Below are 13,762 nucleotides of genomic sequence, written 5' to 3'. Positions count from 1 at the left end.
ACCGCCAGCATACATTCCAATCTCTTTCTACTGAATGTGTTTTCTATGTCTTCCCCAAATTACCAAGTTCTAAATCTAAATTCCTTCATGAGTCCTCTATTTTTTTCTTTGTTTAAGCAGCAGGTGAGAGAGTGGTTATCTTTTCTTCTTGAAAGCCATCCTTCTCAGGAATTTTATATCTGAGTTCTCTTTTCTTCTCCACCTTTCTAAAGCAGGAATCACAAATACAAGTCCCTAAGGGCCAAGAAGGTGACACACAGGAGTAAGTAGGTGAAGTCTCAGCAGGTGAAGCACGAGGGAGTGGTAGGGACCATGACCGACCAGAAAGCACCCGCCCCACCTAAAGAAGTAAGAGTTCATTCAATGTGGTCATTTGTTCCCACACAGGAACACGGGTCCAGTGTTCCTACGTTTTCTGGTCTTTTTAAATATCGAATCACCTATTTTAAAATGAATTTGCCTGTCATTCAAAACACATTTGCAAGTCAAATTTAGTTTTAAGGCTGCGAGTCTGTACGTAAATCTTGGTTTCATTCACTGGTCTTTCTTCCTATATATCCCCCTAAAGGCAGGGAATTTATTGAGTTCCTGCTCACGTGCTCTTGGCTTTCCCTTTTAGAGTTTTCCACTTAGTCATCTCACAAACCTGTATCTATTATAAAGCTTCCATGTCTACAATCCAGTTTTAATCTTTCTTTGCAGTTCTTTGGAACTTATTTTCCAATATATTGTTCATGCATGTTCCGCTCAGCATAACTCAAATGATGCTACCAAATAACATTTTTTTTGGTTTATAGCATCTCCCTGTTTCTTGTACAGCTTAAAATGCCAGTCGCCTTTATCTTCTACATCTAGTCACTAAAACCTGTTCAAAACATGTGTGCATATGTGTACACTGTTTTGAGAGGTAGCATTGCACAGTGTTTAAGAGCAGTTATGGGAATCAAACCACATGTGTTCCAATCCTAATTTCCTCACTAACCATGTGGCCTTGAGTAAGTTAGTTTATCTCTCTGTGCTTCACTTCACTTACTTGACCTGGAAATTGGGATAATGACAGTACATACCTCATAAGATTATGAGGATAAAACTAGTATTGACTAGATAGTAGGATACAGAATGGATGTTTTTTGTTGCCCCAGATTTCCAAAAGAAACCTAAAATCGATGTGTGCCAGACAATTTATTCAGGTCTCACTAAGGACTGTTAGTCTAGTTTCGTGATTCTTAGCTTTTCAGCCACTTTGAAGGTATACAAAAATGCTATGGATTAATTTTAAAAGATTGGTACGGATTTCATTAAGGAGAGAGTTTCTTATTAGCCTATAAATTAGTATGTAATACTATGTGCTGAATGCCCTTCAAAGAGTACAACATATATGAAGCTATTTAATCCTCATAAAAATCTCCTGAGAAGTCCTTTATTAGTTCCGTTTTAGAGATGAGGAAACTAAGGCAACTTAAGTACCTATCTAACTTAACAGAGAGCCTAAGTGAAGAAGCCGGTAGAAGAGGGCAGGGGATCTGACCCCCAGTTGCAGATTTTCATTACCATGCTGGACAGCACTTTTGGAGTTGTCAGAGGACTGCTGATTTCTTCTTCCCCTCTCCATGCAGTACTTTCCTCTTGCCTTCAACCAAAGGAGAGGGCTTTGAGAGAATCACTCTGAGAGCTTAATATGAGCCTCCTGGAAACTGGAAGATTCATGAGCTGGTATCTGACCTGCTTCTGAAGATGAGAGACTACAGAATGACACTTCAACAACCTGCAAAGTAAAACAGCACATTTCCTACAGGTTGGATAGCGGCCCCATAGAAGTCATCCTTGAAGAGGATGCTCCTTGAAAGGGGTGGAGGACAAGAGCCGGATGAGGCCAGAGTGAAGAAGTCCACCATTTCTTTCTTCCCCACTTTTGAGCTTGTGATAGGCCTGGCTAGCCAAGGGAACAAGCTTTATATTTGATTAGAAATTGAAGTTTTGATATTTTGAATTGAATTATACAACAAAAATTGAGTGACTGGAAAAGTTTTGTGAGTTTTCTGGAACTTTATCCACAACCAGAGAAGCATGCACCAACACAGATGCTGAACAGAGCAGAGATACAATGACGTGCTGCACGATACGACTGAGTTCATATTCATTTATCCCACAAAAATACTTAGATCCTTCTCACTACTTCCAAATCAAAAACAAAGCCTAAATCTCTTAATGTGTCATCCAGGGCTTTTCATCATTTGACCCTTATTCTAGGCCTTTTATTTTCATTTCCCATCACATACAAACTACTCCATTTATATCTTATATGTGCATATTTTTTCACACCATTAGCCCATTGTTCATGCTAGTACCTCTACCTGGGATGAACTCTATACCAGCCCACTCTAGTAATTTTTACCCATCCTTTAGGGTTTGGATAATATCCCACCTCTTGAAGAAAGTGTCAGGCCTCTGAGCCCAAGCCTGCACGTATACATCCAGATGGCCTGAAGTAACTGAAGAATCACAGAAGAAGTGAAAATGGCCGATTCCTGCCTTAACTGATGACATTCCACCATTGTGATTTGTTTCTGCCCCACCTTAACTGATTGATTACCTTTGTGAAATTCCTTCTCCTGGACAGTAAGTCTCAGAAGCTCCCCCACTGAGCACCTTGTGACCCTGCCCCTGCCCGCAAGAGAAAAACCCCCTTTGACTGTAATTTTCCACTACCCACCCAAATCCTGTAAAACTGCCCCACCCCTATCTTCCTTGCTGGCTCTCTTTTCAGCCTCAGCCCAACTGCACCCAGGTGATTAAAAAGCTTTACTGCGGCCGTGCGCGGTGGCTCACGCCTGTAATCCCAGCACTTTGGGAGGCCGAGGTGGGTGGATCACGAGGTCAGGAGACTGAGACCATCCTGGCTAACACTGCGAAAACCTGTCTCTAATAAAAATACAAAAAATTAGACAGGCATGGTGGTGGGCGCCTGTAGTCCCAGGTACTCAGGAGGCTGAGGCAGGACAGTGGCGTGAACCCGGGAGGTGGAGCTTGCAGTAAGCTGAGATCACACCACTGCACTCCAGCCTGGGCGAAACAGTGAGACTCCATCTCAAAAAAAATAAATAAAAAAAATAAAATAAAAAAAAGCTTTATTGCTCACACAAAGCCTGTTGGTGGTCTCTTCACATGGACGCGCGTGACAGAAAGCCTTTACGTGTTCCGTCTGGTAGGATTAATAACAGTTTGCTATCAAACATCTATTATTCAATATCTTTTAAAATATAATTAAAATAAGTGATTTACACATCTTCTTTCATTAAATTGTGCACTAATTCCTTGAGGGCAAGATGTTGTCTTATCTTTTTCAGTATTTCATATAGTGGTGGTCCCCAACCTTTTTGGCACCAGGGACCAGTTTTATGGAAGATAATTTTTCCATGGTCTGGGCCGGGGTGGGGTGGATGGTTTTGGGAAGATTTAAGCACATTACATTTATTGTGCACTTTATTTCTATTGTTATTACATTGTAATATATAATGAAATAATTACACAACTCACCATAATGTAGAATTAGTGGGAGCCCTGAGCTTGTTTCCTGCAACTAGATGGTCCCATCTCGGAGTGATGGGAGACACTGACAGATCATTGGGCATTAGATTCTCATAAGGATCATGCAACCTAGGTCCCTCACATGCGCAGTTCTGCAATAGGATTCATGCTCCTTTGGGAATCTAATGCCACTATTGATCTGACAGGAGGTGGCACTCAGGCAGTAATGTAAGCAATGGGGAGTAGCTGTAAATAGAGACGAAGCTCCACTCACTTCCCCACCATTCACCTCCTGCTGTGTAGGCCTGTTTCTAACAGTCCACAGACCAGTACCAATCTGTGGCCCAGGGGTTGAGGACCCCTCCCCCATATATACTTAACAAATAATAGGTACATAAAAGACTCAAGAGATAGTAACAAAATTAAAACTTAATGGTTATTATGACCTGAGACCTTTCTCACCTTCAATGTACTCTGAAAACTTCTCAAGAATATTGACACCATATGGACTTTTTAGGGTGTTTGCTTGCAAAAGACACAATGATATTTATACACAGTGGCATTAAAAAAAGAAACACATTAGAGAGAAAAGAGTTCTATATATCAGACTGGTCCTTATATTTGAATATTAAGAAATTAAAGTACTAGAATGAATAGATGCCAAACAAGTAAATATAAATCATGAGTAGATACAATTTAATCATAAGTAGATAAAAAATTGCAGAACACAGTGGACTGTGAGTCCAACTAATAACACACAAAGGGTCTGTGTCTATGTCTATATGAAAGGTATGTGTATTGGAGGGTAACTTCTAGATGACTTGCTTTGTAGAAATAAGAATTTATTTTGTGCTTTGCCAGATATTCAATTCAGGACTCTGGAAGCAAGCAGGAAGAGTAATCACAGATTTCTGTAGGCAGCTAGCCAGCTATATTTACCCCAACACACAAAGAGGCTTTTAAACACAGTCAAGATTGGGTAGCCCTCTAAAAACGGAAAAAGACTGAGACAACTTGGCATCTGCAGAATGTAGCGAAAATTTGTTAGGTCATTAGGTTAGGTGAAGAACTGGATATATAATCAACTTCTGTTTTTTTTTTTTTTTTTGAGATGGAGTCTCACTCTATTGTCCAGGCTGGAGTGCAGTGGCATGATCTCGGCTCACTGCAACCTCTGCTTCCTGGGTTCAAGCAATTCTTGTGCCTCAGCTACTGGAGTATCTGGGATTACAGACGCCTGTCACAACGCCTGCCTAATTTTTGATATTTTTAGTGAAGACAGGGTTACACCATGTTGGCTAGGGTGCTCTCAAACTCCTGACCTCAGGTAATTCACCCACCTTGGCCTCCCAAAGTGCTGAGATTACAGGAGTGAGCCACCACGCCTGGCCCTATAATTAACTTCTGATATACAGCATCTGTCATTAGGCTTGGTCCAGTTGAACAGGTAGGGACATTGGCTGATATCAAGGTCCCACCAGGAAATGCGGTGTACCAGGCAACTTAGGCTGTAGAAATAGGTTGGATATGCTATATAAGGACCAAACAAACAAACAAACCAAACCAAACAAAAACAACATCCCTCCACCACTAAATTGAGTATGGGGTATTAATAGCATCTGACATTTCAACAATGTTTTCGGCTATGTCAGCAACGATTTTTGCAATCTGCAAAGGTGGGGCCGAAAATAAAACAACCTTAAGGAAATTTCTGACTGTTTAGGTTTCTTTCTATGGAATCTTAAATTCCTTTATTTTCTCTCAATTTTATAAGCAGGCAGCTACAAAATTAATATTAGAAAGCACTGTCTCATTTGATAGATACGTAATATTGGTATGTACTTTACTGATTATCTAGTTCTCAATTACATTACTTCAGACAAATTACTTAATTCTTCCTGTATACAGCCTCCTCGTTCATGAAATGGGGGTGATAATAGTACCAAATTCAGATGGTTGTTCTGAGATTTAAGTGAGCATACTGATGGAAAACAGAAAACACAGTGTGTAATACAGAGTAGATACTCAACATGAGCTTTGAGTAATACATCACTATACAGCATGTCTATATTTACTACATAATGTTATTCTCTATACATTGAATTATATATTATATATTATGATATAGTTGACTTCTTTCATTACAGACACGAAAAGCCAGAGATATTTATTCACTTTTCTTTTTTTTTTTTTGAGATGGAGTCTCACTCTGCCGCCCAGGCTGCAGTGCAATGGCACAATCTCAGCTCACTGCAACCTCTGCCTCCCGGGTTCAAGCGATTCTCCTGCCTCAGCCTCCTGAGTAGCTGGGATTACAGATGTGAGCCACTGCGCCCAGCCAACATTTGTTCACTTTTCTAAGGTAACTCTGTTGTATTTAAAAGGAATGATTGCATACATTGAAAGTGAGTATAGAAGGAAATAATCTGGACTCTTGAGATGAAGCTAAGGAATCATCATTGTCTGATGTGAGTCTTCTAATCCATTGAAAAATCTTCTCATTTAAAGTGTTTTCAGAAATGGTGTAGAGACCAATAAAGCTGTGGTGCTACAGCTTTCTTGATTTCCTCCTGCTATATTAAAAGGCTGAGTAATTCAATCCAGTTTAACGAGTATTTGTTACTGGGTATTTTTCAGTATCATAAACGCTGTGTTTTGCAAGTTTTATTTTTTTTTACTCAGAAAATTATTTCAATAGAATTTTAAGTTGTCAAAAATGTTCTTTAATTGAATCTAGCAAATCTTTATTGAGTACCCCTTGTATATTGAAAAGTGGGGTGTACAAAAATTAATGATAAGCAGTCTTAATAGCAGGCAACTAATTATAATACGATATGATTGGTGCTGCTATGGAAGGAAAGGCTCTAGTATTTCGCTTGTTTACATATACTGGAAAATAAAAATGCTTGAGGAATAAATGCCTGAGAGAATAAAAATGGAAGAAGAAAACATGTATTACAGGAAAGAGCAATGAACAATGGTACCATGTTTTAAATGTACATGATGTTGGGGGAATGACTAAAATATGTAGGGTATACATAAGCATGGTCAAAAGCTGGCTAGAGACAGGTTGATGATGGGTCTTTAGTGCTACAGACTTCATTATGAACAGTATCAGTAGCTCAGTGAGGTTTATAAAGTAATGACATGATTAACTTTGTTTTTAATGATCTATTTGAGACACTAGAAAGTGATCAAGCAGGTATGTACTAAAAATGACAGCTAATTTGAATATTAACTTTTCGAAAATAAAGATAGGAAGACAAATCTTCTAAAGACCAAATCAACCGCTACTCAACTTAATGGCTTCATATCAGCTGCACCATGACCCCCTCTCATTCTCTTGGACGATAGGGGAGATGAACGCATTGGTAATGAAATACCCATCAGTCCTCAACCACATCCCTATTTTAAAACTGAATTTGCACAATAGCTTTTTGAAAGGCCTGTCACTGCTGCACTGTCGCCTCTGTAGCACTTCTCTGTGGGAGCTGACATTTTGCTGGTACTTCATCAGGCTGGACCGCCTGCTGAGAGCCAGATTGGTAAGGGAAATGCATCTCACTGTGGGAAAGGATAGGAGATGTATTATTTAAATACAATTTATTTTACAGCAACTTTAAAAATCTGATTTACAATTGTTTCAGGGAGGAGGAAGTATCTTGTTGTACCTTAGTTCTTTGTGTTGGTAATACTTAAGATTTTAATTGCTTTTCTAATTTTTAAAACTAGTTTGCTGTTTTGCCTTGCTTTACACATACTCTTTTACTTCTACCTTGGATAACTGATAACTGTCTTTTCTTTTTCTTCTTCTTCTTTTTTTTAAACAAAAGTGTGTCATTAAGGAAATACCAGCCCTCATTCGTGCTGGGTGTGGTAGAGGAAGTTGGAAAACAGCTTAGAGGTTGTTAACGGATTCTCTAGATTGAGTCAAAACCCCAGCTATATGAATTCTAGAGTAAAAGACTGAGGAGACTGTGTTTACACATAAAGCAACTCAATACCTTCTTTTGTCTGTTTTTTGAATCTTGAATCCATTTAGCCAAACAATTGATTTTTGTCTCAAAAATAAAATAGACTATCTAAATAGCAAATTTTTGTTGGTTGGAACTATTTGTTGGTTAATTCAACCAAAAAGGTCAATCGGGTTATCTGTTCAGAAACAGTAAAATAAAACTGATACCCGAGAAGTAACAATTTCTTCATATCAAAAGAGAAAGTAAAAGTTAAGAAATTGGTGTGTTCAGAATACAAGTATTTGTCAGCCAGTGGTATGCTGGAGTCACAACTACCAGCTCGGGAAAGCCAACTGTTAGATTTTCAGGAATTTTGCAAGCCCCATTTGAGATCACATTGATTGCTTGAAATCACCACGGTAGGAGTATTATACCTTGGAAATCGGCAAACACTAAAATCCAGTGCTTTTATCTTTCATAGAGCCTGTTAGACATTTGCCAGCTTAGCACTGAGGAAGGCTTACACTTGTGTTCATTATGGTTTTTATGAAGTTTGATCAAATAATATTTGAAGCACGGATGTATTTGGAATTAGTATCTCCCTTCCCATGTCTTTTCTCCATTCTAATTTTCTCTCCTTTAATAGTGAAGCGGCCTGTTTTGTAAGTGTTCCTGAAAAATAAAAGTAATCACTAAATGACTAAGGAATAGAAAATGAGGTTTCTGAAGAAAGGGAAATAAAATATTCAGAGGAAATGTTACTATGTTCTTTTAGGTGTTTATTTTTCAAGAGTTTTGGTAGTACTGATGAGCTATGGTTAATATTCACAATAGGAGAAAAAGGAGAAAATGGTCTTAAAATAGCAATAAGTTAAATATAACTGAAGGAAAAAAGTATCTTCACTATTATGGGAACAGTTTAGGCCAACGGAGAATACTTTAAGAATAGATAACTATTTTTCTTGGATATTTAGTCAACAATTGGTCTAAAGATGATGCCATTTTTTTCTCTGATTGCTAAGGAAAAAGTAGTAAACCAGTAAATATGAGAAAGACAGAAATGTATAAAGGAGAAAAATATTCACCCATAGTCCCACCATCTAGAGATGGCCACTGTTTAAAAACTGCTGTCCTCTCTTCTACAATTTCCCATATACATACATAGCTACACGTTCTTACAAATTTGAATCATTCTTTACATATAGCTTTTAACATCAACTCAATGTCAATTTTTCTGACATTACATATTCTTCTAAAACATGAAACTTAATGGCCTCAGTAGAGTCCAGTGATATGTTATATAATTTGCTCAATCATTCTCCTTCTAGTGGGTATTTAGGTTGTTCCTACTTTAAGCTTTTTTTGTTGTTATAAATAATGCTGGGATAAAGAAAAGGCTGGGAGCCCTTCTCTGATTATTTGCTAAAAGGCCTGACATACAAGATTTAACTGCCCTTCACAGAGATGATATATTCTTATCAAGGGTGTGAGAGTGCCTGTGATTCCACTCCCATGGCCATGCCACACCATACACACACTGTTTAGGAAGTAAAAACAAAAAACAGCAACAAAATCCAATCTACCATAATCCAGAGGATTTTTTTAATACAGTGAAATAAAAGATTTAAAAAGATTTTCCCCAAGTATTTGTATTTATAACTTCCAAACAACAGGATTTATTAAAAAGCCAATATATTTAAACATAGCTTTTTGGTCTTTCCTGACTCTAAAATATGTTACTTATTCAGCCTATGAGTATTTTTACAGTTCATTATGCAGAGTAACTAGGTTTTAAAATTCTGTGAGCACCATAACAGGATATTTAGAGAAATGTTGTATGCTTTTCTTCAAATACAAGCCACTTTTAAAATGCCACACACATTTTTTGTGAGGTACGCGTGAAGCATTTTTAATGAATTCTATCGTTTGGCTCCATTCATTTTCCTAAATATCTTATTATGGTGATTATATAATTTGTGTTTGTGTCTGTGTGTGTAAAATCAGATAATAGCATGTAATACTAAAATTGGACTGGACTAGGAGTCAGGGAATATTTTTGCATATTGAATTCAATACATGTATCATTATCAAGTTGCTAATAAAATGTAAATAGTATTACTTATCACTAACAAATCTCTCAGGACTATCATGAAATGTTTTTCTGGGATGTGAAGTCATAGAAGGAAAGAACTGTAACATAACTATGAAAATTAATATTTTAAAAGAATGAGTTTATCTTTTTCTTCACTTGTTTTTAAGTGGTCTATTTATATCAATTGACAACTGGAACAGTGTAAACTTTATCACTATCTGCTTAATAATTATTCCATTAAAGTTGAGTTAGACAAGAGAAAATGTCACTTCACTGTGGAAATAGCAAGTAACTACCTTTTGAATATGTAAATTCTTACCTTTAAGCGGTGTTTTTTTTTTTGAAGCAAACAAGTAGGTTAGGGATAGCCAACTGCTTCTCCAGTAAACTATTCTACTGCTTGAAATGGTTGTCAAAAGTGCCAGAATAACGGTTCTAAAATAAAGTATCTTGCTATATCCAGAAAGTGATCAAAGATCTAGTCCTATAACTTTTGCCTGAGGGTTCTCCTTAGGGGCAGCAATATTTCCCAAAGTGATCATACGATTAGCTCAGTGCTAAATACTATCTGCTTATATTTTATATATGGTATTTCTGATTTTATATATTTGTTGGTTAGTGAAAAGGCCTAAGCACTGAAAGCTAATTCAAATCACTGTTCACACTTCATAAAATGATAATCACAAATGTTTGCTAATCTCTATTAGACAAATAAATAGTAATGTAAAAAACAATAGCATAATTACTATCCAGCCCATAGCTCTCCTCACGTTCTCAAGTCACTGTGTTTCACTGTCAATGGAGTAGAGAAGGTGATACAGGCAGGGTTAGCACAACTTACAAAGAATCACAACCAGAAAAAGGCACAGCAGGATAGTAGTTCTACTGGCTCCTTGAAACTAGTTCGATGTAGCTAATCACTTTTTATCACTCTCTAATCTGCTCCCATCTGACAAGAATGATAATTCTAGTCTAGTAGGTTCTTAAAGTGCCTTTCAGTATAAATTTAAATAGCATACTACGGTAGATTGCTTCCAAAAATGGCTGCAACCGTATCTCTCAACTCGCAGGTCTTTTGCAATGAGCTTCTGCTACACTTCTCTTCAGTAGGTAGAATCTCTTTCTCCTCCCCCTGAACTTGGCTTGCCCCATGACTTGCTTTAACCAATAGAATGTGGTGAAAGTGACAATGTGTGGCTTCTGAGGCAAGGCTTTTCCACCTCACATAGCTTTTGCTCGCACACTTTTGGAATGCTCCTTCTTTATTGTCTTAAAATTGTCACGCTACGGGAAAGTCCAAGTTAACCTTGTGGAAATGTTTTGTAGAGGAAAGGGCAAGTTCCCTGGTTGAGCAGCCCAGCCATGCCCAGTATGTTCTCAAATATCTACCAGCCAAAGCAGTCACATGAGTGACCCCAGGGGACACCAGCAGTATAATCGCCTCATCAAACCATAGAATTAAGGGAAATATTAAATCATTGTTTCAAGCCACAAAGTATTGGGGTCGTTTGTTACACAACAATAAATAGTGGGAACAGGCATCCTAACGTAGCAATACCTTGTATAGCAGGAAAAAAAAGCATTTTTAAAGTTAACAGTTTTATTAACTTTGTTGGTTATTTCATCTAGGTTTATGACTTACATATGGTACAGGATTTTCCTGTGTAATCAGGAGTGCAGTCACAATTTCCAGTTTTTTTGTTGCACTGACCTCCATTTTCACAGGGTGCAGAGGAGAACCAGCCCTCTGGTCCCCAAAGGCCATCTGGGCAGACTTACAAAATAAAAAGAGAGAGAAAGAAAGAAATGTAGACTTGTCTCAAAATGGTCCAAGACTTCTACTGTTGCCTAACCAAGTTGGAAAAGTGTGTGTGTGTGTGTGTGTGTCTGTGTGTGTGTGTGTGTGTGTGACAGAGCTGCAAAGAAATATCCTAGTAGCCTCCAAGGATTTATAACACTTCCAAAAGTATTCCCTGAAGAAATCAACATGATGCTATATCTGTCACTTTGAAAACACAGATACAGAGGATGGCTTTTTGCTGAAAATGTGGTTTTTCAGACAGTAACAATGGAAGCAATTTTGATATATATCTTTAGCAGCAGTTGCACAGAACAAAACCTGAAAATGAGATGTAATTTGTAAAGGAAGCTCAGGAGGCGTGGCACTCAGGAAGTTGCCCTCAAATGGTTGCCTAAATCCTGTTCTCTGAGACTTTGCTTCTTTTGTGAGCTAAAATAATCACACCAGAGGTTTATGAACTGTGTACTTTATGAGAGTGTACAATGCATAAGGTGGGAGAAGAGAAAGAGTGATCTGCTTTGTTGACTGTTCTTTGAACTAGCAAAGGACAGGTGATGCTGCAGGGACCACTGAGGGCTCAGTGAGAGGTTTCAGTGTGTGTTCTTCCATATAAATCACTGGAATTAGAAACCTGGTGGAAAGCATTTTTTTTAACCCAAGGAAAAAGGTGGAACTTTCTTAAAAATATAACACTTATGAAAAGTTACATCAAATCAAGTTGGGCTGTGAAGTATCTTCTTGTCCTGGCAGTGTCTCTGAATAACAGAATTATAATATTTTCTGGGATATTCATACCCGATCTGTTGATTACTAACTCTGTTAAGCACTTTATGTAAATTAGCTCGTATTTCCAAAAGAGAACCCTATGGCATAAGCAAATTTATTTCCATTTTATATGAGAAACAGAGGCTCCCACAAGTTAAGTGACTTACTCTATATCACAAAGCTTGAACCCAGATCTTCTGGCCTCTGAAACTGGTGCTCTCAGCCACTACATCCAAATTTGCTCTACAATACTAGGTACTCAGCATCTTTCAGGCCAATTAATCTGCTCTTAAAGATTCACTGGGTTCAAAATTCAAAGTTCATTTGATGTGGAATTCTTCTAAAAAAAATCTGTCTTTCTTATCATGATCAAGGGGTTGTATAGTGTCAAGGGGCCAGCTGGACCAGAGTCCTCTACATTCTGAGGTCTGCCTGCAGTGGGTGCGCAAAATACTCTAGGCTACAAACTAATCTAAACAAGGCAAAGACACCAGCTGCTTTACTTTTTTTTTTTTTCTTTCTTTCTTTCTTTCTTTTTTTGCTATTTCACAGGTTAGTTGTAGAAACCAGCTCTTCTGTTCTTAGAAGTCATTGCTGATAAGCTAAATAAGGCCTGATGCTGATTGCGGAAAACACTGTTCATTAGTGCCATTGAAACAATTTCCAGTCTTTAATTAACTATTCATCTGCAATCTAGACACAGGTATGGAGTTAAGATTTTTAAAGATATGTCTGTCTCTAGGAGCACTTGGGCTACTTCACTCTTTCAAAAAAGAGAAAGAAAAACAACAGGCCTGATTTTCATCATGCACAACTCTTGGAGAGCTCTTTTTGCCTTGATTTCAACTGCCAATCACAGCAACCCCATTCACCTGCTGCAGTCTGATTCATAATTTCATTTTGTGGTTAGACAAAAATATCAGAATTGGACAAAGTTATCTGATTGAAAAATAATATGTTTTCCAGAGATTATGGTGACCTCTCTATTTTGCTGATTTACATATACTTTCAACTCATTTTCCTTCACAGTGGGAATCTCAGAAGCATTTTCCAATAAAGTATATTCAGCAGCTGCTTTAAGAAAATGTTATCAGAATAAATTAAGTTTACCCAGGTTTGTTATATGGCATTGTCTCCTCATACATTGACTTCCAGGGCATGACTTCTCCAGGGGGAGAATGAATAAGGGGCTGACTCTGGGCTTAAAAATCAGTTGAAGCAGGAAGATGTTTCAAAATTGGCATGGGACCTACTCCTATACCACATTAAACCTGTTAGCGTCATGTTAGGCTTCTATTTCCCCAACTTCCTTTCCCTAATGTCTAGAAAGTTACAACCTAGCTACCTAAGTAACCTCTGTCCATGAAATCTAGATGGACATCACTGCTCATCCTCTCCAGTTCTATAACCACTAGACAACCTGGAACAGAGAAACTCCCCTGTCCATCCAGCTCCAGAAAAGCCCTGAAGACCCTCTGAAGATGGCATTGCAAGGAGAAAATGAGGATACGTGAGTGTCAAAGACCATTTTCAATCCTAGCGCCTGCATCTGTAAGTGGTCCCAACGACATGATGGTTTCCTTTTGAAACCATCTCCTTCTGATTTTACACAAGGTTGTA

The 13,762-nt window shown here is 37.9% G+C and overlaps 1 protein-coding gene across 1 annotated transcript in view; it reads right to left on the bottom strand.

Moving 5' to 3' along the window:
* LOC134732839 (EGF-like and EMI domain-containing protein 1) overlaps nucleotides 1-13,762 on the bottom strand; it is a 633,219-nt gene that overhangs the window by 53,907 nt on the left and 565,550 nt on the right. The window contains 1 exon segment of the mRNA XM_063619963.1: nucleotides 11,219-11,350. Coding sequence (XP_063476033.1) covers nucleotides 11,219-11,350 — 132 coding nt within the window.

This window comes from Symphalangus syndactylus, chromosome 17 (genome assembly GCF_028878055.3).
Source record: "Symphalangus syndactylus isolate Jambi chromosome 17, NHGRI_mSymSyn1-v2.1_pri, whole genome shotgun sequence".
NCBI lineage: Eukaryota > Metazoa > Chordata > Mammalia > Primates > Hylobatidae > Symphalangus > Symphalangus syndactylus.
Note: the sequence above shows the minus strand (reverse complement) of the source record. Positions and strands in the feature narration are given on the sequence as shown.